Raw genomic sequence first — 24,988 nt, 5'->3', positions numbered from 1 at the left:
CTTGAGATCTTTTATATATTTAAGATATTATTTTTTTGACAAAGAGAGCCCACAAGCAGGGGGACGGGGAGCGGGAGAGGGAGAAGCAGGTTCCCTGTGTGGGGCTCAATTCCAGGACCAGGAGATCATGACCTGAACTGAAGGCAGACACTTAACCAATTGAGCCACCCCAAGCGTCCCTTGCTCTCTTTTAACTCCCACAAAGACAGGGGGAAGGTACTATTCCCATATCACAGATAGGAAGACTGAATTGGCAAAGTCCAGTGAGTTGGCCAAGAGCACACAGCAATGATGTGGCAGAATACAGCTTTGGCCCCAAGGCTGCCTACTTTGCTTTTTATTTTTTTTTTTAAGATTTTATTTATTTAAGAGAGAAAGAGAGAGAGCATGGGAGGGGAGGTCAGAGGGAGAAGCAGACTCCCCATGAAGCTGGGAGCCCAATGCAGGACTTGATCTCAGGACTCCAGGATCATGACCTGAGCTGAAGGCAGTTGCTTGACTAACTGAGCCACCCAGGAGCCCCCTACTTTGCTTTTTAAACACCACACTGTAATAGTGTACTCACATACCCATCCGAAACACATTTCTGAGTCTGAAGTCTGGTTCATTGTTTTATTCAATCAGGCTTACACTTTCTGTTTTGTGTAGCCCACCTCTTAAATGTCTGATATGATTAAGATTTTCTCCCATCACGAAGCATGGTCAAGTCTTAATGGCTGTATGGTAGTCCATGGTTTCAGCGAACTTCCACAGCTTCACATTGGGTGTTTCCAACCAATGGCTTCTTGTTTTAACGACCAGCCCATGGCAAGTTCATCTCTCTGTGTTCTCTAGGGGGGAAACTCTGCACCTCAGATACCACACATTGTGTGACTTATCTCAGACAAGAATGAGTAAGACAATGACTCTCAACATTGTATCAGCAAGTTTTATTACAGAAGGAACCCTACACTTGTTCTCCAACCTACCTCCCAAACTCAGCCTTCCAGCATTGCCAACCATAAATTCATTTGGTTACTGGGTTGGTTTCTCTATTTGATGTAAATGCAACAAATGGGAGTGGCAGGTGGGGACCATCTACAACCAACACCTCTGGGTGAGGCAAACATGCTCGCCCTCCCCGCAGATGGCCAAAGACAGCAGAGAGGCCAGCATCCAGCAGACACACATCAGGATTCTACGCCAGAAAACCAACTCCACCTTCATTAAAACAGGTCAAAGATGAGTGGATGAAGAAGATGTGGTATATATCTACAATGGAGTATTACTCGGCCATCAAAAAGGATGAACATTTACGATTTACATCAACAGATGGAACTGGAGGGTACTGTGCTGAGTGAAATACGTCAACCAGAGAAAGACAATTATCATATGGTTTCATTCATGTGTAGAATATAAGAAACAGCACAGAGATGGTAAGGGAAGGGAGGGAAAACTGAATGGGAAGTTATCAGGGAGACAAACCATGACTCACAGACTCTTAACTACAGGAAACAAACTGAAAACTGCTGGAGGGGAGGTGGGTGGGGGGTGGGATAATTGGGTGATGGGCATCAAGGAGGCTATGTAATGTGATGAGCCCTGGGTGTTACACTGAACTGTAAATTACTGAACACTACATCTGATACTAATGATATACTATATGTTGGCTAATTGAATTTAAATTTTTTAAAAATGAAAAAATATATCATTTGTGGAAGAAAATAAAAACAGGTCGGGCGCCTGGGTGGCTCAGTGGGTTAGGCCGCTGCCTTCGGCTCGGGTCATGATCTCGGAGTCCTGGGATCGAGTCCCGCATCGGGCTCTCTGCTCAGCGGAGAGCCTGCTTCCCTCTCTCTCTGCCTGCCTCTCCATCTACTTGTGATTTCTCTCTGTCAAATAAATAAATAAAATCTTTAAAAAAAAAAAAGAAAAGAAAAGAAAAACAGGTCAAAGATAGATAGATTCCCTGAATCCCCTAAGCGCTCACTATTGAAACTTTAATGTCCAGAAGATCAGGGTGGGGAAGCCAGGAAGCTGGACTCGTTCTGTGACTAACTCTGTGGTCTTGAGCAAGAGTCTTTCCTTCTCTGGGCCTCAGGTTCAACATCTGCAAAGTGAAAGGCTTAGATTAAATGATCCTTAAGGTCCCATCTGCTCTGAATGAGGCCCTTGGACCTGCCTAACTTTATAAATGAACAGTGACTGGCCTTCACGATGCCAGCTGCTAAGTAGAGCCCCAAGCAATGGCTGCTGGCTGGAGACAAGACACAACCCACAGAGGAAGGACCTCACAACTACGTCCCCTCATGTCCTTATCAGTTGGGATAAAGAAAAATGCATCAGACTGCTCTCTGATGAGGGGAAGGGACAGGATTCTGACTTAGCCTAAGTCACCTGACTTTCATCCCATAAGCCTAGCTTCTCATAGTAAGACTAATATGCTTGTCAAACTTAAAAAAAAAAAAAAAAAAAGTGACTGATTCATAACAACCCAGCAAAATACCAGAGTTGGAATAAGAGCAAGTCATTGCAACGTGAATCTAGAGGGGAGGTTTCTGTCTTCGTTTTCTAACTGACAATGACAAGCTTTTCACAAAACTCTGGCAAGCTGCAAGTCACTGATAAAGGGGACAGCCACTTGAGCAAAGACAGGCCCAGATAGGAGAGGCCACCCAAGTGACCCCTAGGACCCAGGAAAGCCTCACTGGTTTGAAGGTGATGCCCAGCCAGGAGGAGGGAGGGATGTGCTGGGGAGGCTGCTGATGCTACAGGTGGGCCGACACCACACCCTCCCTGGCAACAAAGGCTCAAGTTCAAATACCAGGAAAAAATCAACGGTTTCTGCACTCTTAGCCTCAGCTCATTAGCCTCTGGGTAGGTGCTTTCGCTGGGTTCTGAATCCCCACATGGACAGGAATGTCCAGACCAGCTGGCTGCCTCCTCCTGGACCTGCCTGCTTCTGCCACACACCCCTTCCTGCCTCCCAGATCATCAGCTCTGCATTTCTAGCAGGTTCTGGTCCTCCACTTCCTCTCTCTCTCCTCCTCCCTCCCCCACCTAGTTTATATCAGCCTTGAGGAAGGCAGAAGGCTGGGAACAGAGCCCCAGGTTCCAGGTGAAGGAGGTGATGCTCCAAAGAGATGAGATCACCCCAAGGTCACAAAGACGGTGCCAAGAATCCAACCCACTCCGGTCACTCCAAGTTGGTGTTCTTTCTCCTGCCACATCTACATACCAGGGCCCACCAATGCTGCCTCTGAAACGTCTCCCCTCATGCCCATACCACATTCACACTGGTACATGCACACACACACACACACACACACACACTTACTTCTGTCCAGCTTACCGACGCCAGTTCTCCGCCACCTCCCAGCCTCCCCTCCCGGCAAGGCCACGGCAATCACCTGGACTCCCGGGAGCAGGTGGCATGCTGACCTGCTAAGAGCTGGACAGAGCTGGGACCTCCCATTTCCTGGCTGTGCAACTTACTTAATTTCATTGAACCTGAGTATCCTCGCCTGTAAAAAAGAAAAGGGTGGGGGTGGATAATAATAGACCCTGCCTCATCGGGTTATTTGAAAGACATGAAGCACAGAAGGCTTGCCCTGGCCTGGCCTAGTAAGAGCAGATACACATCCCGGCTTCCCCACAGCCCTGTCTGCTCGCAGGCCCCAAATACCACGCCCCAATTCAACAACCTCCCAGGTTGAAAACCTGTGCCCACACAAAACCTGTACACCGATGTTCACGGAAGCCGTATTTATAATAGCCAAAAAGTGGAATTAACTCAGATGTCCATCCACTCAGGAAAGGAGGAGTAAAACATGATCTATCCCTCTGGTGGAGTATTATTCAGCCATAAAAAAAAAATATAAAGTGTTGATAGACGTTCTAATAAGGATGGACCTTGAAAACACTGTGCTGTGTGAAATAAGCCACAAACAAGAGGACAAATACTGTATGAGTCCACTTATAGGAAAAATGTAGAAGAGGGTGCCTGGGTGGCTCAGTGGGTTAAGCCTCTGCCTTCAGCTCAGGTCATGATCTCAGGGTCCTGGGATCAAGTCCCACATCAGGCTTTTTGCTCATCAAGGAGCCTGCTTCCCACTCTCTCTCTCTCCGCCTGCCTCTCTGCCTACTTGTGATCTCTCTCTGTCAAATACATACATAAAATATCAAAAAAAAAAAAAAAAAGAAAGAAAGAAATGAGAAGAAAAATGTAGAAGAGGCAAATTCTTAGAGAAAGCAAATCAGTGGTTGCCAGGAGTTGGAGGGGTGGGGGCGGGGCAGAGGGTGTCCAGAGTGACTCCTACTGGGTGTGGGGTTTCTTTTTGGGGTGATGAAAATCTTCTGGAACTAGACAGTGGTGATGTTTGCATGCCTCTGAATAGATGAAAAACAACTCAAATGTACATTTTAAGAAGAGTGAATTTTATGGTATGGGAATTATATCCCAATAAAGCTGTTATGTTTAAAATTGCCATTAAAAAATAACAAAACAATAAAATGATGACTATTTAAAATCCGAAAAGAAAATCCTCCCCAGGTACCCCATTCTCTATAAGACAGTCTAAATCACGCGGTCATGCGAGATCTCCCAGTCCAGCCCCAGCCCACCAGGGCACAAACCCTGAATCTGTCACTCATGACACACACACCCCCCTCAGTATACCCAGGATGACACTGCAGGCCTGAGCCCCCAACATTCAGCCCCAAGTGGCCCTACTCCTGTGTCAGTCCTGGCTGTTACCCTGAGGCCAGCAATGTGTGCGACTTACAGCAGTCTCCAGCCAGCCCACCTTATCTGTCCCACAAAACCAGGACCTCTTCAAGGAAAGGCTCTGGACCACCTGTTTCCCTCGTACTCTAGTCCCTGAGCCCCAGCCCTCGGGCCACTGTTGTGTCGATACCAACGGCAGAATCCTCAGGACTGCCTGTGTGCTAAACCCTCCTTAACGGAGCGATCCGACGCTGGCCTCCACTCTCCTTGACCGGCACTCTCAGACTGACGGGCAGGTGGGGAGACGGGCGGCAGGTAATGCAGGAGAGGTAGGGAGGGAAGTTCATCAAGGTCTTGGTGCAAGGGGAAAAGCTGGGATTTGGGGCACCTGGGTGGCTCAGTCATTAAGCGGCTGCCTTTGGCTCAGGTCATGATCCCGGGGAGCTGGGATTGAACCCAGCATCGGGCTCCCTGCTCAGCGGGAAGCCTGCTTCTTCCTCTCCCACTCCCCCTGCTTGTGTTCTCTCCCTCACTGTCTCTCTCAATCTCTCTCTCTCTGTGTCAAATAAATAAATAAAATCTTTAAAAAAAAACAAAGCTGGGATTTGAAGAAAGGTCTTCCCACCCATTTGAGACATAATTGGGAAGCAGCTAGATACATAGTAGGTGTTCTACAGTGTTTCTTTCTGCAAATGTCAATCCAACCATCCCATAATTTGAGTTTAAAGCTGCATACTGGAGAGCAAGCACCCCTAAAATGAGCTCTAAAAATGAAATAAAGAGGGGTGCCTAGGTGGCTCCGTCAGTTAAGTGCCTGACTCTTGACCTCAGCCCAGGTCTTGATCTCAGTGTTTTCAGTTCAACCCACAAACTGGAATCCATGCTGGGCAGAGAGTCCACTTAAAAAAAAAGAAAATTAAAAAAAAGAAAGAAATACGCCTGACTGATTTTGCAGTAAAGTAACTAAGAATACACAATACAGGTGGCTGGCTGCACTCAGAATTTTTCTAGGTACACAAGTGCGGACTGCAGTACAGAGCACAGTGACTTGACATTTTCCCTCAGCGTTAAAAAAAAAAAAAAATTAATGAATTTTTCTTCAAAGATCACGTAAAACAGGTTCTGCGTGAATCACACAAAGTCAAAAAGCAATGTGAGGCAGTCCCCACACAGCTCGGTTGGCATGTCTGCAAATGCAAATATTAAATTTTAAAATCTGTTTTTAAAAACTGGTAACACCCAGTGCCCGTGTGGGCACAACGAAACAGGCAGGCTCATACGTTCTACCGGCGAGGCAAGCAACGCACTCCTTTTGGAAAGTCATTTGGCGAGGGGTGTCAAGGATTATTAAGCTAAAGAAGTAATTTCCGTTTCGCCAAGAAAGCTGCATGCGTGAAAATATGCATCCCTGCAGGACTCGAAACAGTGAAAAATTGGTTTCTGCTTGAATATCTAAATAGAAGAAAGGATAAGTGGATTACAGCACATCCGCACCCGGCAGCATCCTGGGGCTACTCAGAATTATGTCCATATCACCCTTGTATCACCATGGAGGGGGGTGGCGCTTCTCTTCGTTTAGCTGTTTGGCGTTAAAGGATCTGAAACTGTCCCTGCTCTGTGATCACAATTAATTTCGATAACAAGCCACCTGACATAAATCACAGCTGTAACTACTTTAAAATTACAGTTCTGTGATGAGGGAGGAATATATGGCTTTTTTTTTTTTTTCTCCCTTTCTCAAGCTCCTAACTTCCTTTTCATCTTGTTATGCCACCCTTATATAATTAAGGAAAAATACAAAAATAAATAAAAACAAATGCATTTTGAAACTGCTTGATCTCACATCACTACCGAGGCCTGAATGAAGCAGCCACTGGAAATGCAGGGCTGCCCATTCACTCTTCTGTTTATCCAAACTGGGCAAATCCTGCCGGAAGAAAATGTCTCAGCAAGGTGACACCTGGCGCAGGCCTGTCCCAGTCACAGAGCTACATCTCCAATTAAAAGGGTCACAGCCTAGCAAAGGGCTCCCGTAAACTGGTATAGAAAATGAAGGGTTGACAAGCTGAGGCAATGGGATTGGGAATTACTGTTTTAATTGTTTTATTGATCATGGTCACGATGCTTGACACAAGGGAGGTCCTCGACAGGGATTTGAGGCAGAAATGTTTCACGTGGGAAAACGCACTTGTCCACCCACACTCTGTGAGTGTCCCGGGCCCAACGCACCATGCACACCCCTCGGGGCCTGCCAAGTGTGCACACTAGGGCCTGTCAACAGAAACTGTGTCTGGAAGTGAGCACCTCCAGCAGACAGGAAATGGGTACTTTTGTCACCAACCTGAGAATAAAATGATAAGAAAAGTTAAATGTCACTGTGGGAGCAAAGGCCACAGGGGGAGGGGGAACTCGTGTTTACAGAGCATCTCTGCACTCTCTCTGTTCTGAGGCCATTTGAGCACGATTTCATAAATTCCAAACACCCTGATTCTAGAACCAACTTGCCAAAGCTTGAACCTGGTTCTTTCATTGGTAAGCTGTGTGACCTCAGCCTGGGTGCTTAGCCTCTCCATTCCTCATTTTTCTCTCCTATAAAACGAAGCCAAGAAAGGAACCATATCATTAAGTGGTTCTGAGGACACACTCAGTGGAAACACAGAAAGCACTTAGCACGTTGCCTGGTGCGTGGAAAGCATTCAGCAGCAGCTAATCACTAGTGCTGTGATTCCATTTTGCAGACAAGAAGTGTCTATATCTATCTATAGATATAGATATAGATATAGATATAGATATAGATAGATATAGGGTGCCTGGGTGGCTCAGTGGGTTGAGCCTCTAACTTCGGCTCAGGTCATGTGCTCAGGGTCCTGGGATCGAGCCCGACATCGGGCTCCCTGCTCAGCAGGGAGGCTGCTTCCCCCCACCCCCCGCTCCTCTGCCTGCCTCTGCCTACTTGTGATCTCTCTCTCTCTATCAAATAAATAAATAAAATCTTTTTTAAAAAATCTGTACATCTGTATTTTTTCACTAGAGCAAGCTAAACCCCACACCTGAGGATTACTATGATTTCCCCAAACACACACACACACACACACACACACACAAAAACATTTAGGGCTGTCATGACAAAAGGTAAAAAGATCATAACTGGAAATAAGATAGTACCAGAAGGCAGTAAACCCAAATTCTAGTCAACTGTAATTGGGGGAAATACAAGCTTTGTGTCAGGGCTGTTCTTTCCACTCATCCCTTCAACAAACGTCTTTGGGTGACAGGCTCTGCTCCAGGCGTGAGGACGGAGCCAGGCACCACACAGAGAAGGACCTTACCTCCAGAAGCTCAGGTTCCAGGGCGTGGGCAAACAGAATAAGGAACTACTAACAGTTTCAGGGGGTGAGAAGGACAGAGGACGTGAGGCAGGACAGCGGGATGGGGACTCTGGCCAAAGGCCTAAGAAGCAGCCAGGAAGACGTGGGGGCCGTGAGGGCCCCTGAGAGAGACAGCAGGCAGGTTCCCGGGCCCACAGCATGGCGGCAGCTGGAGTGGGAAATGAGGAGGCTAAAAGGGGGTGGGTGGATGAGACGCAGTCAGAGGGGAGGGAGGGGTCTGCCCGCGCCCAGACCTGAGCTTCAGGGCCTCGCAGGCCACCACCTGCCTGGGCTGATACTAAGTGTGACACGAAACCACAGGGCGTTTCAAGCAGTGGAATGACGAGAGTTTGTGGGACAGGAAGAGTCTCAGCGTGAGAGTAAAAGAGCCTCACATAGGGCTGGCACTTCATAAAGGGTCCTTCTCCACAGGTTTCCCTGTTCTCGTGCCACTAACCCTCTGTAACCCTGGACAGTTGTGCACATTCTGGCCTCTGTTTTGGGGGAAAAAGCGGGGGGGGGGGGGGGGGGGTCAGTAGTTCTCAGCCCAGGCTGCACATTAACACCATGTGAAGAGTTCAAAGAAAAACACTAATGAGCAAGGCTGGGGATGGGGTGCCCACCCACCCAGATACTCAAATCCCACGACTCAGGAGTGCGGGCACCGATCCGTATTTCCTAGAAGCTCCACAGATGGGGGCCTGTTGAGAAGGACCCACTTAGAGGGGCTTCTAAGGCCTTCTTCCCCCTCAGGGGCGTAAGCACTACCCAGGAGGAGCGCCCAAAGACACAACGTGCTGCCTTTGGGAGCGTGAGTTCCTCCTCACCGAGGACACGCAAGCAAAACTCACGTTCTCAGAGATAAAACTCAAGAATCAGACACCCTTCAAAGGTCTCTTCAGAGGGGGGCATCTGGGTGGCTCAGTTAAGGGTCTGCCTTTGCTCAGGTTGTGATTCCAAAGTCCTGGGATGGAGCCCTGAGCTGGGCTCCCTGCTCAGCAAAGAGTCTGCTTCTCCCTCTCTCCCTGTCTCTCTTTCTCTGCCCCTGCTCATGCTCTCTCTCTAATACATAAATAAAATCTTTCAAAAAAAAATTTTTTTTCCAAAAAAGATTTTGAGATTTTATGACTTGCTAGGTGACACCAGTGAGCAAATCCTAAGCCCCAGAGAGCAAATAAACAGCAAGTACACCGCTCCTTGCCTTTCTTGTGGCCACAGCAGACATCGCCAGTTGATCCCAGCACCATCTCCTGCTGAGCAGGCCAACCCCACTGATCGGACACTCCCTTCTATGCAGGACCCCACATAGCCATTATCAATCACTTGCAGATGGACACAAACTGGAACCCATTTGTCTTCCCTGGCCTAATGTCTCAGAGTCCTTTCTCACTCTCAATGAACCTTTTTATCTTCTTACCAGGAATGATTACCTACCAAGTTGCCAGGCAAGGTGCTTAGCTGGTTTGAGGCCAGACTGTGAAATCACGCATTCCATTCCTGACTCTCATACTCTCTATCCTCCCCAGGTGACATCCCGAGCCAGACAGCTGCACCCCCAAACATTTACCGGACAGGGCCTGAGACAGACCGTAGATAAGATCAGGGCAAGCCAGGGCTATTCCTGGAAAAACTCATGGGAGCTGATATCACTGAGTCGCCCCAAATGGGACACTGTGTGTGTGTGTGTGTGTGTGTGTGTGTGTGTGTGCGCGCGCGCGCGCGCGCGCGCACGCACCAGACACCATACTGGGAGCCTCCCCATGCATTTTCTTGTGGAATCGAGATCCCCAGCCTCTGAGGTGTTTACATCCCCATTTGGCACATGAGAAAATTCAGGGCTTTGAAAGCATTGTGTTGCTATTGGTCACAAAGCCAGAGAAGATCCTGGAATAGCCACATCCCTGGCTCTGGGCAAGTCCCTTCATCTCTGTTGCCTCCTCTCTACAACAGACGTGACCACCGATCAGCACGAGGGTAAAAGGAGGGCCCCATACACAGTGTAGACAGTACAGTGGACATTGCGGAATAACGGGCTAGGATCCGGGTAAAAGAAAATGGAGCCCCAGACAGCAGGATGTCCAGACCAGGTCTGACGCACACGGACTTCGGGAGCACTGGAGCGGCTTCACAGAGTGCTGTTTTCCTGAAAAGCTGCATGCACACTGAGTTTTCCGAAAGCCAATTGTCTTTGCCACTGGCCAGCCGGCATCACCAGGAAGTTTCAGTGGGTTTCCCAAGTTTCTCCTCCTGCCTCATTCCTGCTGGTGTCTCCTCTCCAGCTCGGACAGAATTATCTCTAGGTTTATGCCCTGGGGCCTAAAAGCTGAAAATTGCTACAGGGAGCTGCTGGGAGGGGGAACTTGGCAGTGCCTCTCTTTGTAATAGGATCTCCCTTTGACTGGGTCTATCATGGGTGTGGAACTTGGCACATTTGAGCCTCTCCCTCAACCTCACATCCCCAGCTGCACACCTACAGCATTAACACTGGCTTCTCCCCCACCCTGGAGAGAGAGGAGGGGAATAATGTAAGTTATCCCCATCTTGCAGAGCAGGAAATTGAGGCCGAGAACAAACGGAGTGATGATGCATAGGAATGAACCCCCAGGTGCCAAGACTCCTTGCACAGTGCTTCCTCTCCCACAGTATCCCTAAAAATTCTCCCTGAGCAAGAAGAGAATCAAATATGAGCCCTCTTCTGAGACCTAGCAACCTGGCTGTCTGTCCCATCTATAAAACTCTGGTTCGTGGGTACCTACTATCTCACTGGGAAGGCGGATCAGTTACCAACAGGATCTCATGGAGATAGAGGGACAGCCAGCCCCCACTACTGAGAGTGCCAGGTACCAGCAACCTAAACCTTTGCTTCAACACAGGCACTGCCCAAAGCCATGGTTCTCAACCAGGACACGGTCCCCCTCAGGGGACATTTGGCACTATCTGAAGACATTTTTCATTATTACAAGTGTGAGTGTGTGTTGGTGGGGGAAGGGGTGCTTCCGGCATCTAGCAGGCAGGGATGTCACTAACCATCCTACCACGCACAGGACCGTCCCCAAAACAACAAATTAATGGGGCCCAAGCATCCATAGTGCTGTGGTTGAAAACCCTGGTTTAAAGGAAAAGAAGGCCTCACTCACCCCAACCACACTCTCAAGGGCAAAGCTGAAATGCCAGATTTCAGGGGAGAGCAAAGGCTCAGTGCTACACACATATCTTCCAAAAGAAATCAAAAGACTGGTGGCAAACTCAGTGGTCAGAAAGAGGCTGAGGGTCTAAGTCCCACCCCAGTACATTTATCCTCTCTTTATTATTTATCAAGTGTGCTGAACAATTCTCTGTAATATGTACTTTATTTTATGGACCTCCTATAACAACCTGAGAGCTGAGTCCTATTATTATCACTATTTTATAGTTAAGAAAATTGAGGCACAGAGAGGTACTAACATGGTCAAAGTAAAACAAGGAATTCCCACCCAGGCATCTGTTTCTAAAGCCCTGGGTTTTAACCATTGCATTATAGTGGCTTGGTCCCATGAACGAGCCCAGAGTGAGACTATCAACAAAGGTAACATCATCCTGCCTGATGTCCACCAGCATAGGAACAGACTCCCAGCAGCCAGGTGCCAGGAAGCCAAATTGGAGGTTATCATTGATGTTACAGAAGCCCAGGTCTGAGCTATGAAAACAATTTCAGTATCAAGTCTAAACTCTAATGAGAATGCAGGATCAGAGAACAAGGAAAGAGATTGTTTTGGGGGAGAATGGTTTGCAGGATAAGATGAGCCTGAGAAACAGGCTGAGGCATGAAATCAGAAGATGAGCATTTGATGATGAGACCAAGCTGTATGGAGCAGGTAGTAGAGCAATGGAAGAGACATGAGCTAGGCTGGAGAGTGGTAGAGTTCAAAGATGTGCTAGTGCTCAGCAAATAATTCCTGGAGGAAGAATTTAATGAGCGGGGATGGTCTCACCAGCAAGGAGAAATGGCCACCAGGACCATTATTCTGTTCCAGGAAAGGCTAGCTTTGGTTGGTTGTATGGGATCTCTCTCTTCTCTCATGCTCTTCTGCTCTAATTTAACTGAAATCATTCCCTTCTAGAGACAGTTGTGATTCAGAGGCTAGAAGAGCATCTTCAGACAGGCCAACATGTCTTAAGGAAAAGCTCTCATGCTTACATCCCCTACAATTTCTCTTCACGCAGTGGGATTTGGTGCCCATTTTAGATAATACTCGCGGGCATCAAGGCTCACAAAAGTTGAACACCTTCAGAGAAGATCTCAAACCTTGGGAACATGACAACCGCAGCCCCGAAGTCAGGAGATATTGTGTTAATGAAGAGGGGTAATTGGAAGTGAAAAGTTAAGGAGCTGCCAAACATCACAAACTGGACTTGGTGCCTTACACACCTTCCCTCACTTAACCCTAATAACTGGCAATCGTTATCACTTTCCAGATGACACAACAGGTTCCAAGTAGCTTAAGCACCTGGGCAGATAGAAGAGTGTGGATTTGGACCCATCCTTCTGCTAATACCAAAGGCCCATACTCCTCTTCTTACAGGACCCTCTTAAGTCATATGTGCCCAAGTTCAAGCTCTATGAAACCCAGACTCACTCCCAACAGTAAGACCAAGACTCCAACAAGATGGCATTATGTCATTTATTTGATTAGGGCCAAGGCCACAAAGTTTCAGGAAGTCTTTATCACAGATGGTTCCAGAATCCAAAATCCATGGCAAAGACTATCTTATCTTTTGTGGCTTTGGGAAGTAATTTACTTCTGCCACGTCATGACTCTGGGCAGCACCCACCCATCCCACAGAAGACGGCCCTCCTACATTTGAGACCTGCCCTCACACCCAGCTGTCCGTGCATGTAAGCAGTCCTGTTTGGCTCCCTCTTGTGCCCCCAAAGAAGCCCACACCCAGCTGGCTGAGGTACATGGCCACGGACCAGGTCATAACTCTTGGGACCTCAGTTTCCATCTCCATACCTACATCATAGGATTACATGAGTTCATACGTAAAAAGTGCTGATGATAATTCATAATTAATATTCAGCCTGTGGCACCTGCTACTGTTATTTCTATAACCTCAATTTATCCAAAGACAATCATCAGAGATGTGTTCAGAGATTGAATCCCAAAGTCATCTGAATAGGATTGATCACGGCAAAGAAAAAAAAAAAGTCAAAAACAAACTGGAAGATTAATCACAGGAGAAATGAGATAAGGAACCTCTGTATAGGATACAACCGCTAAAAGTTACCAAGAGAAAAGAACATCTCCTGGCAAAGGAAAATGTTTGCAATATATTGTCACTACTTTGCAAACTGCCCCAAGTACAGACAGGAGAGTGAACTCACATCCCCAGAAACTGAAGATTTCTTTATGGTTGCTGAAAAGATTCTGGATGCAAATTTCACATCTAATCTACAATATGTCCATATTTGTTTGTTTCCAAAGAATATTAGAAAATATTTCCCACTACGTAAGAGTGATGCTCCAGGAAAAAGCCTCATGTTTATGCTGTAGCTTTCTGGGATACCCCCCTAGGGATGCATTTGCCCCCCTCACTGTAATACACACACACAAATATAAGTTACGAAACATGTCTTGCAGGTAATCCTATTTATGGATGGATGGATGGACGGGTAGGGAGGGAGGGAGGGAGGAGGAAAATAAAAACATAAAGAAAAAATTACCATTCAAAATAGTTTAGGGGAGTGGAGATTACAGATAATTTTGCTTTCTTCTTTTATTTATCTACGTTTCCAATTTTTTTTAAGATTTTATTTATTAATTTGACAGAGAGAAATCACAAGTAGATGGAGAGGCAGCCAGAGAGAGAGAGAGATAGGGAAGCAGGCTCCCCGCTGAGCAGAGAGCCCGATGCGGGACTCGATCCCAGGACCCTGAGATCATGACCTGAGCCGAAGGCAGCGGCTTAACCCACTGAGCCACCCAGGCGCCCCTCCAATTTTTTTAATATAAAAAAATGACAACCTAAACTGACTCACCTGGGAATTAAATCAACCCCCTCTGGATGAGGACCCTCTCCAGTCAAGTGGGGGCTAAGGGCCTCCAGAGCATCAGCATGAGGTCCTGTGCAGATCAGCACAGGTGCAGTGAGGGCAGCACAACCTGGAGGTTAAAATTCTGGGCTGTGAGGCCAGGCAACGCCAAGTGGGAGTCCCCACTAATCACCAGATGGCTAATGGTCCCTCAGAACTTCGGAGCCCCCAAGATCTGCTCCTAAGTTCTCAGAGTACATGACACAGTAGGCAGGAAAGGTTTGCTTTCTACCTAACCCATTAACCAAAAAACACAAAGTTATAGCCAATAGCTTGTGCTACAGAGGTGTTCTTCAGAGGCGGTCCCCCTGCAGTTTCCAGAAGGGCAGCTACTTAAGAGTAGGCCCCCTCGGTGTCCAGTGGACCCGCTCCCTTCCTAGGGACCACCCTGAAAGCTGGTCCCTCTTGTACCAGCCACTGCAAGACCCTGTTCAGCTACATTTGGGGGCATTTACAGTGCATAACTGGGGACTTTATATACTGGTTTCCCACCATCTCTGGAAACCAAAGCCACCTCCACCCCACCCCCACATCTTCTGCCACTCGAAGGCCTATCCTAGCAGTTTCCAGTTTCTTGAACAATGCCGAAAGCCACAATAAGAAATTCATACTCTGTGCACTTCAGCACACATACGCACAGAGTATATGTAACGGAAACAAATTTCATGACACAACACTTACCTTTTCGACATGCAGTAAACCCTGAAACTCTCTAGTCCATCATTCTTTAATGCTGCTCATAACTTACTAAATTGGTTTTACGGCCCATGGTTTTAAACAGACTGCTTTCCCGCAGAGAGATCTAGGTTTTGGTTTTCCAAACTTCGCCCACGTTCTGGATCATATTAGGTGGAACCATGTTTGAGGGCCAATAGTCAAAGGACCAAAAATAATATTTCATATGGTTCAACCTAAAAGTATGTGCCTCTTGTACACGGATTCTAAATTTAATTAAGCTTTACAACTAGGCTACACTATGTGCAAAAGACAGATGACACCTGAATTGGACAAATCACTTAGAGACAGATTGAGCCACACCTTAAGTGGGAAGGACAGGGGCACCTGGGTGGCTCAGTTAAAGGTCTGCCTTCAGCTCAGGTCATGATCCCAAGGTCCTGGGATCGAGCCCCACATTGGAGAGCCTGCTTTGCCCACTGCTTGCTGCTGCTCATCCTACTCGTGCTCGCTCCTTCTCTCTCTCCCTCTCTGTCAATCTCGCTCTCTGTGCGAGATTTATTTGACACAGAGAGAGAGAGCACAAGCAGAGGGAGTGGCAGGCAGAGAGAGAAGTAGGTAGAGGGAGAAGCAGGCTCCCTGCTGAGCAAGGAGCCTGATGTGGGACTCAACCCCAGGACTCTGGGCTCATAATCTGAGCAGAAGGCAGACTATAAAATCTTTTTAAATAAATAAATAAATAGTGGGAATGACTCACAGGAATGCTGTAAGCTCATATATGCTGAAGGGCTTTGTAACCTATAAGGTAAACATAATTTTTTAAATCTTTCTAAGAGCTAATGTATGCCAGTACCCCCAGCAAAATAAGATGATAAAACAACAGCCAACATCTTTTTTTGAGGGTTTATTTCACACTAAGAACATGTTATGTGGATCCATTTAATCCATATTTTTGTTGTCCCCATTTTCCAGATGAGAACAAGTACAGCTCTGAGCATAAGAGTTCTTGAAGGTGTCAGGTCTGTCCGACTCCCAAGATGGTATGCTAAACTCTACCCACACCGAGCTCTCTGCAGCTCTCTGTCTCCGGGCTCAGGAAAAGGACTGCCAGCAAGGTCCACTTCCAGTGGGTAAGGAAGAGCACCTATGACACAAGGACATGAGAAGAAGGCAGTCCTTGGGCCAGGAGCAGGAGCTGCAGGACCGCCTTGCAGCTATAGAAACCAGTGGTACAGTCAGGACAGACTCCCCTGCTCTCCCACCTCCTGCAATTAGAACCAAGGTTTATATCTTTACTTTGGATTGGTGGTATTAAATAACTCCTCTTGGCCCTGCAGGAAAGGTACCCAGAGCAGAGAGGCAGCCACAGCCAGAGCTGGCCAGGTCGCAAAACAAAGAGAAATGCTCAAGTTAATGCAAGCAGAACCCTATTTTTTAAAGACCACAGTCAGTAGTCCTATGCTTCTCAGTGGCTAGGACCACCCTGGCCACTCTTCACTCATATCTTGTGGTCATTTAACCTATATTAATTATATTCACTGTCAAAAGAGAAATATAATTTGTTACTTTTTTAAGATTTATTTCTTTATTTGAGAGAGAGACAGAGCAGGGGAGGGACAGAGGGCAAGGGAGAGAGAGAGAGAATCTCAAGCAGACTCCTGCTGAGTGCGGAGCCTGATACAGGTTTTGATCTCACAACCCTGAGATCATGACCTGAGCCAAAACAAAGAGTCAGACACTTAACTGACTGAGCCAGCCAGGTGTCCTGAGATACGTTAATTTAAATTATGCTATCAGGGAAGCGTACATGGCTCCACATTATACATTTGAATACATATATATGCATATGTGTGTGTGTAAACATTCTATTGTGGACTTAATCTCTTAAATCCAATTTAAAAGATTCTGTGGCACAATTTTGACAAGTCATAATTATGGCCGTGTGCCCTAACTTGAAAATCTAAATTCTGAGAAAATGGAATATTCTATTAAATATTGTTCTATTTCTGTGCCCATTTATAAAGAACTTTGACATAATGAGATCTCAACTTATCCAACTACCCTGTGTGAGAAGTACTATTAGTATTATTAGCATTTTAGAAATGTGAACTCTAAGGATCAGAAAGGTTCAGGCACCTGCCCAAGATCACAGCTAGTTAGATGGGAGAGGCAGGGTTCTAACCAAGCAATCCGGTTCCAAGCTCTATAGTCTCTTCACCATCCAGGGATCTTATTTATTTCTGAGTCCCTGAAGAACAAGGGCCACATCGAAAATAGTTGGAAAATACACATATTTCCAACACAAATGAGAGCCATAGGACAAACTTCTTTAATTTCCCAAGACCCTGTACAAATCAATAACAAAATGGCAATCTTTTTTCTTTCTTTTTAACGAACAGGGAGTTAGCTAGAAAGTAAAGAAGGAAGGAAGGAAGGAATGCAGATGTCCAAAACATAGGAAAAAATATTCCACTAATTCAGAGATATAAATAAAAGTAGCAAGATACAATTTTTCACCTCTCAGACTGGCACACATTTAAAAATTTAACAATCCTCGGGGCGCCTGGCTGGCTCAGGCAGTAAAGCATGCAACTCTTGATCTCAGGGTTGTAAGTTCAAGCCCCACGTTGGGTGCAGAGATTACTTAAAGAAAAAAAAAAAAACTTTAAAAGATTAAAAAAATAAAATTTAATAATCCTCAGTTCTCAAACCTATGGGTGGGTGCAGGCAAACTGGAGCAATGTTTCTGGAGGAAACAACAACAGCTACCAAACTTTAAATGCATGTACCCTCTAATGCAACAATCCTAAAATTAGAAATTTATCCTATGGATACCCTTGTGAAAGTGACAAGAAATTGGCATGAAAGACATTCTCTAAAGCATGATTTGTAAAAGGCTTGGGGAAGGGGCACTAAAAACAGTTAAAGTGTCCCCTGATAAGGGCATGGTCAAATAAATCATGGTAACTTCACACATCAGAATCCCAAGCAGTCATTTAAAAGAATGAGTTAAAGCTGTCAGTAAAGGTATTAAATAATCTCTAAAATAACAAAGTAAATTAAAAGGCTAAGTAGACTCCAATATATACATAAAGTTTTCAATGTAATTATTTTAAAAGATTAATGCAGATACATGTATACATTACAAAGAAACATTTTTCCTCCTGGAAGGAAACCAAGGATACCCACAGTGATTACCTCCGAAGAAAACTGATATTTTTCTAACGCTATACAGCTTTAGATTGGAGGATTTTTAACCTGAGAATCCTAGGCTGTTTCAAAAAGCCTACGAAACGCTTGAAATTGGATACAAAGTTGTAAATATGTGCATTCCTTTCAGGGAGAAGATACTTCTCTTTTACATACTCTGTAAGGGTCTCATACCCCCACCTCACCCCCCAGAAAGATTAAGAACCACCGTGTTATGGACTCCACACTGGTGCTAAGTTTTAATATTCACTCACTTATTTACCCAGAAGCCATGAAATAACACTGGGCTAGGGCCCGGCTCAGGCACCCAGAAAACCACCACCCATTCCTGCCCTGGAGAAGGAGATAGTTTGGAGCATAATGACAACATTGTCTGCTCAAGACTCAGAAATGGCAACAGGGTACAGCTTTCCTCTAACAGGAAGAAGGAAAAGTGGAACTGAAAATTATTTGCATGTTTAAAATTAGACCTTCTGTGGGAGCTGACACTACGTCGCTTTCAAAAGGCCCCCTAATCCACCGTTTCAGTCCCACCAGCCCCTCCACCCAGGCATTTACATGTCATGAAAATTCTGAGACAATGGGATGACTACAGCTATCACTAATAAGGAAGTAATAACAAATTTCCTACAGCTCCCGTCCTCTGCAGGGTCACCAGGAAAGCCACACAAGGCAGTGACAAACTACAGTGGACTTCTCTCGCCTGAGAAAACTGCCGTTTCCAGGGATCTCGACTTAGAGACCCTCTGCCCCCACTCATCCCTGTCAGGGGTGCGGGAGGTGGAGGACAGCGAGGACATCACACACACACACAGCCTGTATCACACTTGTGAGCGGCTGGCTGGGGGCGATCAGAGTAACCTCTCACTCCCAAGGCCTGTAAGTCACGAATGCAGGCTGCCTGCTGTGTGCCCAGTACTTCCGAAACTGAAGCAGTTTTTCACCTTTACAAGTTTGCCATAACCATATCATCATTTCATAAACAGGTACCCAGTATTTTTCTTCAGATCAGCTTTTTATTAAACATAAATAATTTATACGCCAAGATACTACATTTAGCCTCACTCTACCTATAAAATCATGGGCATGTTATGCAACTTACTATTTTTTTATTAATACCCCCTAAAATAAATAATTCCTAACATTTAAAAAAAAAAAAAAAAAAGTTCTGTGACTGAGCTAAGTTTACCGTGCATGCCCACAGGCGTCACTCTGTGAGAAGCGCCTGATAAGGATTTGTTATATGAACTAATGTTGTGAAGCCCCACTTTTTCTCCCCAAACAACAGCCGTAGCCACAACCTTAGAATCATGCCTTAGATTTCATATGGCAGTTCCTCTTCTATCATATTTGCTCCTCTTCAGCGGCCCCGGGAAGCAGGAAGTGTTAGTCCCATTTTCCAGATAAGGAAATGAGGAGTCACCGAGGTTAAGGGACTTGCCCAAGTTTATGCAGCAACTAAGTGGCAGAGCGAGGACCCGAACCCAGGTCTTTCCACTCCAGAGCCTGGATCCACGAAGACTCAGGCTCTCAAAGCAAGACGAGCAGGAAGGAGGTACCTGGGTTGTCCGTATCACAAACAGAGCAGACCCTATAGAGTACAAGATGCAGAGAAGCCAAAAGGACTCCCTGCCCCATCAGGGTTCAGAACCCACAAGCCCGTTCTTCACCACAAGTCTGTCCTCATGTCTCACTTGCACACTGAAGAACTTCTCTAAAATATATGACTTTGTACAGCACGAGACCGTAAACGGGAGCAGTGAAGGCAATAGGCCTGGCTCTAACGAATCCCAGTTATAAATCCTGGGTAAGCACAGAATCCCAGTTTTCTCTCAGATAAAATGGGAACATGAACAGCACCTACCTTTTAGTATTTCTGAAATGGTCAAATGAGATAATGCATTCAAACCCTGACCACAGTATCTGCCATGTATAATGTTACCTATTAATTATAATATTACCAGCAGTGTGAGGTTAAAGAGGAAATATACAGAAAATTGCCTCTTACTCTGCACTCAAAATAATTCCCTTGGCCAAGCAGTGAATGGACTAAGAAGTAATTGCAGGCCATGTGTGGGCTAAACCCAGGCCTACAAGTCATCCAGCAACTCTACCTCGGCCTCAACCCCAAGCAAAAAATTACTTTTGGGAGCTAAATAACCTCTTTGCTGACCAAAATTGTTCACTCAGGAGCCAGGATTCTCCCTGCTCAGGAAAGCTTGGGGATCCGTGGTTGTCTTCATGGTGGGGCTCAACTTGAAATCAGCTCAAAGTCACAGTCTAACCATAAACCAGCCTGCTCTGTTTTCTTAAACTGTCTGCAAACAAAACATAATCGTTTGGTTTCTCCATTGTTGTTCTGAAGCAAAACAAAATATTTGAAGTCACCCATATGAGATTTTAACAAGCAACTTTAAGAGGAGTCAACATATTTTTTGTAGTCCGGATGAAGCAGGTAGGTAAGCAGGCTTAAGAATTAGCTATTATAGATCACAGATGCAAACACTTATTATTCACCAGGAAACAAGAAAGCAAAGAAAAAACAAATCCAACAAAACAAGACCAACAAAACAGCTATCAGTCGCCAGCTTCTTTCTTTCTTTCTTCCTTTTTTTCTTCCTTTCTTCCCCCTCCCCCCCCCCCCCATTTTAAAGCAGCCCGCTTTCAAGCTCTTTCTTAAAGAATCTGTCAGGACTATTTCCCAAGAAAAGGAGGGGAGGGCGCCAGGGGACAGGACCATTCGGTCACAGTGCCTAAAACATTCACATAAACCAAAATTAGTGTGCAAAAATGCTACAAGAATGGGTGGAGTCAGACACTTCAACTAGCACTGTCCTCATGTTGGAATCATCTCTGACAGTCCTTCCTGTCTTGAAGAAGAGGAATGAGATGCCAGGGTCAAAAATGGCTTTTCCGTCCCGTACTAAGCACTGGAACTTCCAGCATCTCCTCTCTTCAGCCTCCAAACCCATCCCTATTAATTCCCTCACAGAGCTGTGTCTTTTCCACGCCTTGTCCATTTTTTTGCTTCCATGTAACACACACACACACACACAGCCCATCCAAGCTTCAGAAAACCAATCAAATGTTAGGGAGGCAGCCTGATATCTTCACCCACATCTCCTAAAGGTACAAACTTCAGAAATCTCAAGTATGACTTCCAATCTCAAACATGTTTCCTTTTGAAAAATTCAATTTATACCCACAGTATAAGGCTTACCCAGTGAGGTAGGGCTATGCCTATAGTTAAAAGTAACAGCAAAGGGACATCTGGGTGGCTCAGAGGTTAAGCCTCTGCCTTCCACTCAGGGTCCTGGGATCGAGCCCCACATCAGGCTCTCTGCTCAGTGGGGAGCCTGCTTCTCCTTCTCTCTGCCTGCTTCTCTGCTTACTTGTTATTTCTGTCAAAAAAATAAATAGGGAGGCGCCTGGGTGGTTCAATGGGTTAAAGCCTCTGCCTTCTGCTCGAGCCATGATCCCAGGGTCCTAGGACCAAGCCCCGAATCAGGCTCTCTGCTCAGTGGGGAGCCTGCTTCCCTTACTCTCACTCTGCCTGCCTCTCTGCCTACTTGTGATCTCTGTCTGTCAAATAAATAAATAAAATCTTAAAAAATAATAATAATAATAAAATCTTAAAAAAAAAAAAAGTAAGAGCAAAGTAAAACATGGCAGAAGAAAGAAAAAAAAAAAAGAGAGAGAGAAAGTATCAAGAAAAGACTAGCAGAGGCACATAACACAAGTTTCAGTCCCAGCTCCTCCACTGTCTTGCCAGGTGACCTCAGCCTGATCGCCGTCTTCTCTAGGCCTCAATATTCTCACCTAAAAAATAAAGGGTTTGGGCTATCTTGAAAGTCTGGTCGAAAATTCCCTGAAGTAGCCACTCTCAAAATGAACTGTCAACTGTGGATTTTGAAAACACTTTTTCAGAGAGCCTTTTAGATTTCCTATTTTATAATGTATCCCAAAATGAGAAATAGTTGCCTTGAGTTTCCACAGAACACATTAGAGAGGAAGGAAATATCTGAATAGGGGACAAGCAGACTGAAATACAAGGAAGAATTGGGCAAGTAATTGATTTACCCCAGACATTTTTTCACTGATTCAAAGCATAGCTAGCAACCCCCCATGGACAAAGTAAAAACATAATATAATAAAAAATATATGTGTGTCAAATTAAACTAAAAATAAATGAAGAACAAATACTTCTTTAGTATAAACTTTGGTCCAAGAGATCTTCAATTACGAGGCAATTTTCTTTTTAATCTCGTAGACTGCTCTATGTGAATTTCCTTACAGGGACAGGGAGAAGGCGGTCCATACACACTGTCTTAACGAAACCCCATCTGGACACCTTTTAATGTTTACAAAGCTCTTTCAGACATTAGCCAGTGGACGCTCCTCAAACAATTCTTGGGGGCAGGTGGTGTTAGCCCACCCTACAAACGCTATTAAAGAAGGTGTGGGAAACTGAAGCCCGGCCCTAGAGCTAATTGAGTGTTTTCTGCAGGAGGAGGTCATACTGCCTTCCAAGGTCTGCTGAAGAAAACTGGGAGGGGAGGTGTGCACCCAGAGCAACTCTTTGGGTGTGAAGAGTTCCTACAGGCCCCAGGCCCCAGTTCCCTTATCCTGCCTTGCTAGGCTTCTTTGCCGCCCCAAGGATGGTGTTTCTGTTCTCAGACAATCCTGTATCTGTGCTTGAAAAGTTTTCCCTGAAACCAGGTTCCATCCTTAGCCAATAACTCATTTCCCGGGCTTCCAACATTGTCTCCTTAGAGCTGTTGTTTGTATAAAACAAGCGAGATTTTCATTAACAAAATGCACAATAGGGGTGTCACCAGGCCACTTTCGTTCGCGGGTGCAGCACCCTAGCAGGCTCCTAGAAGGCTGTGAAGACAAACCCGCTTGCTCAGCTCCCGCGACCAGGGCTGGGTGATTCTGCTCTTTCACTTCTCCCTCTCAAGTTCCCTATCTGTGACATGGGAACGTCTCCCAGCTGCCCAGCCTCAGCCCCAATGGGAATACTACGAAGGGGAAACGGCGCTTTCAGAAAGGTCGGTCGCCAAAATGCCAGGCACAGCAGTATCTGAAAAGCGAAGCTAGAAAACAGGGCGGTGCGGGGAGAGCCTGCGCCCACAAAGCACGAAATAAACGCCCAGGGAAGCAAGCAGTTTCTCCGGGAAGGGGACCGTCGCCTTGACGAAAGCTTGCGAGGGGCCACCTTTGACCGAGCTGGGGACTCCCCCCCACAGAAGCGGTCCCCTCGGCCCGGAGGGCCCGCACCCGGCCCTGCCCCGGCTCCCCCGGCCGCCGCCGCTGCCGGTCGGCCCGGCCCCTCGGGCCCCTGCAGGCCGGGTCGGAGGTCGGCCGCGCTCGGCCAGGCCGGCCCCGCTCCGCGACGAGAGCCCTTCGCAAACACGCCCCCTCCGGCCGCCGCGGGCGGGCTAGCCGGGCCCGCGCCGGCCAGATGTGACCAGCTCCGGGAAGGGCCGGGCCAGAGACTGCCTGGAGCCAGCGCGGGGGCTTCCCCTGGGAGGCCACGGGCACCCCGGGACCCCGGATCCCGCCGCGCTGGACTGGGCAGCCGGGGCAGGGGCTCGGTCGCCGGCGCGCGAGGCGGCTGGGTTCCTGCGAGCCCCCTCCAAGAAGGGGTGCTCGGAGCCCTCGGGCTCCTCGCCACCTCCCGCGAACCCCGCCAACAGGGCACACCCGGGCAGGTGCAGGGGATGCCAGTCCCGCCCCCACTCTTCGTGCCCGCCCCCCCCCACCCCCGCTCCCGGGCCCACCCGGCCGCTCACCTGGCCCAGGCGCAACAGCAGCAGCAGCGGCGGCAGCACCCAGCGCAGCCCCGGCGAGCGCGGAGGCGGCCGCGCCTCCCGCGCCGCCCGCTTCATGCCCTGCGCGCCCTGAAACGTGCCCGGGACGCGCGAGTCGGGCCCCGCCGTGCGCCCGAACCCGGGCGCCCTCGTCGCCGCCTCCAGCCGCCGCCTCCTCCTCCTCCTCCTCCAGCCCGTCCGCCTAGTCCCCGCTCCGCCCGCCCCGGGCTTCCCCGGGGACATGGCAGCGGCGGCGGCGGCGGCGGCGGCCACACGGCGGAGCCTGGCGCGGCTGCCGCGGGAGGGACGCGTCCCTGGGCGCGCAGGGGCTTCGCGGGGCGGAGCAAGCGGCGCCCACCCCCCGCGCGCGGCGCCCTGATCCCGGCTCCTGCGGCTCCGGCGGCTCCCGCTGCCTCCTCCGCGCGTCATGCGGCTCCGGCTGCAGGGAGCCGCGGCAAGCGCTCAGCCCCCTCCCTTCCCCCTCCCCCTCTGAATATTCATCGCTTCCTCCCGCCCGGCAGGCCAGGCGGCTGCAGAGCACCGCGGCCCCTCGCCGCCCTCCCGCTACAGCCCCCGCCCCCGCCCAACCGGCCGGGCGGCGGGCGGCGGGGAGGGGGCGGTAGCGCGCCCCGCGCGCGCCCTGGCGGCTCCCCTCCGGCGGGCAGAGGAAGCGCCCCCGCCGTGCCCGCCCTCTCCGCGCAGCCCTCCCACATTCCTGGGGCTCGGGACCCGGGACCCGCTCGGTGGCTCTCGAGCCGCGCTAGCCGGTACCCCACGGTACAGGCGTCCCAGCCTCCGCTCCGTGCCCCGGGGTTTGGGTCACCAGCTGTTGACCGGGATCCCTGCCGAGGGCACAGCCAGGCCTGCGTTTAGACAACGATCCCGCGAAGGCCTGCTAGACCTGCCCGGGGGGTGGGCGTGGGGATGAATGAACCCCTAAATTGTAGGAGACGTGCTGTGTGCTGTGCTCTCCCCGCCCCCATCCTCCCCGGCTGAGAGGCGGAGAGCGGGCATGGGACCCGGTCGGGTGATTGGGACCCCGGCTCTGGCGTATGGCAAACCTAGCTCTCTGCTAGTAACGAGCTGTGTGACCTCCGGAAGCGGCATTTCACCTCTCTGGACCTCTCCACTTATCTGCGGAATG

At 48.1% G+C, this 24,988-nt stretch overlaps 1 protein-coding gene across 1 annotated transcript in view; it reads right to left on the bottom strand.

The window, feature by feature from the left end:
• Positions 1-24,297, bottom strand: part of PTPRJ (protein tyrosine phosphatase receptor type J) — a 143,454-nt gene extending 119,157 nt beyond the window's left edge. Inside the window, exon 1 of the mRNA XM_059142478.1 lies at positions 23,827-24,297. Within this exon, the coding sequence (XP_058998461.1) occupies positions 23,827-24,273 (447 nt within the window). The 5' untranslated portion in view covers positions 24,274-24,297. The remainder of the gene's footprint in view (positions 1-23,826) is intronic.
• Between the last annotated feature and the right edge of the window lie 691 nt (positions 24,298-24,988).

The sequence above is a fragment of the Mustela lutreola genome, chromosome 1 (assembly GCF_030435805.1).
Source record: "Mustela lutreola isolate mMusLut2 chromosome 1, mMusLut2.pri, whole genome shotgun sequence".
NCBI lineage: Eukaryota > Metazoa > Chordata > Mammalia > Carnivora > Mustelidae > Mustela > Mustela lutreola.
Note: the sequence above shows the minus strand (reverse complement) of the source record. Positions and strands in the feature narration are given on the sequence as shown.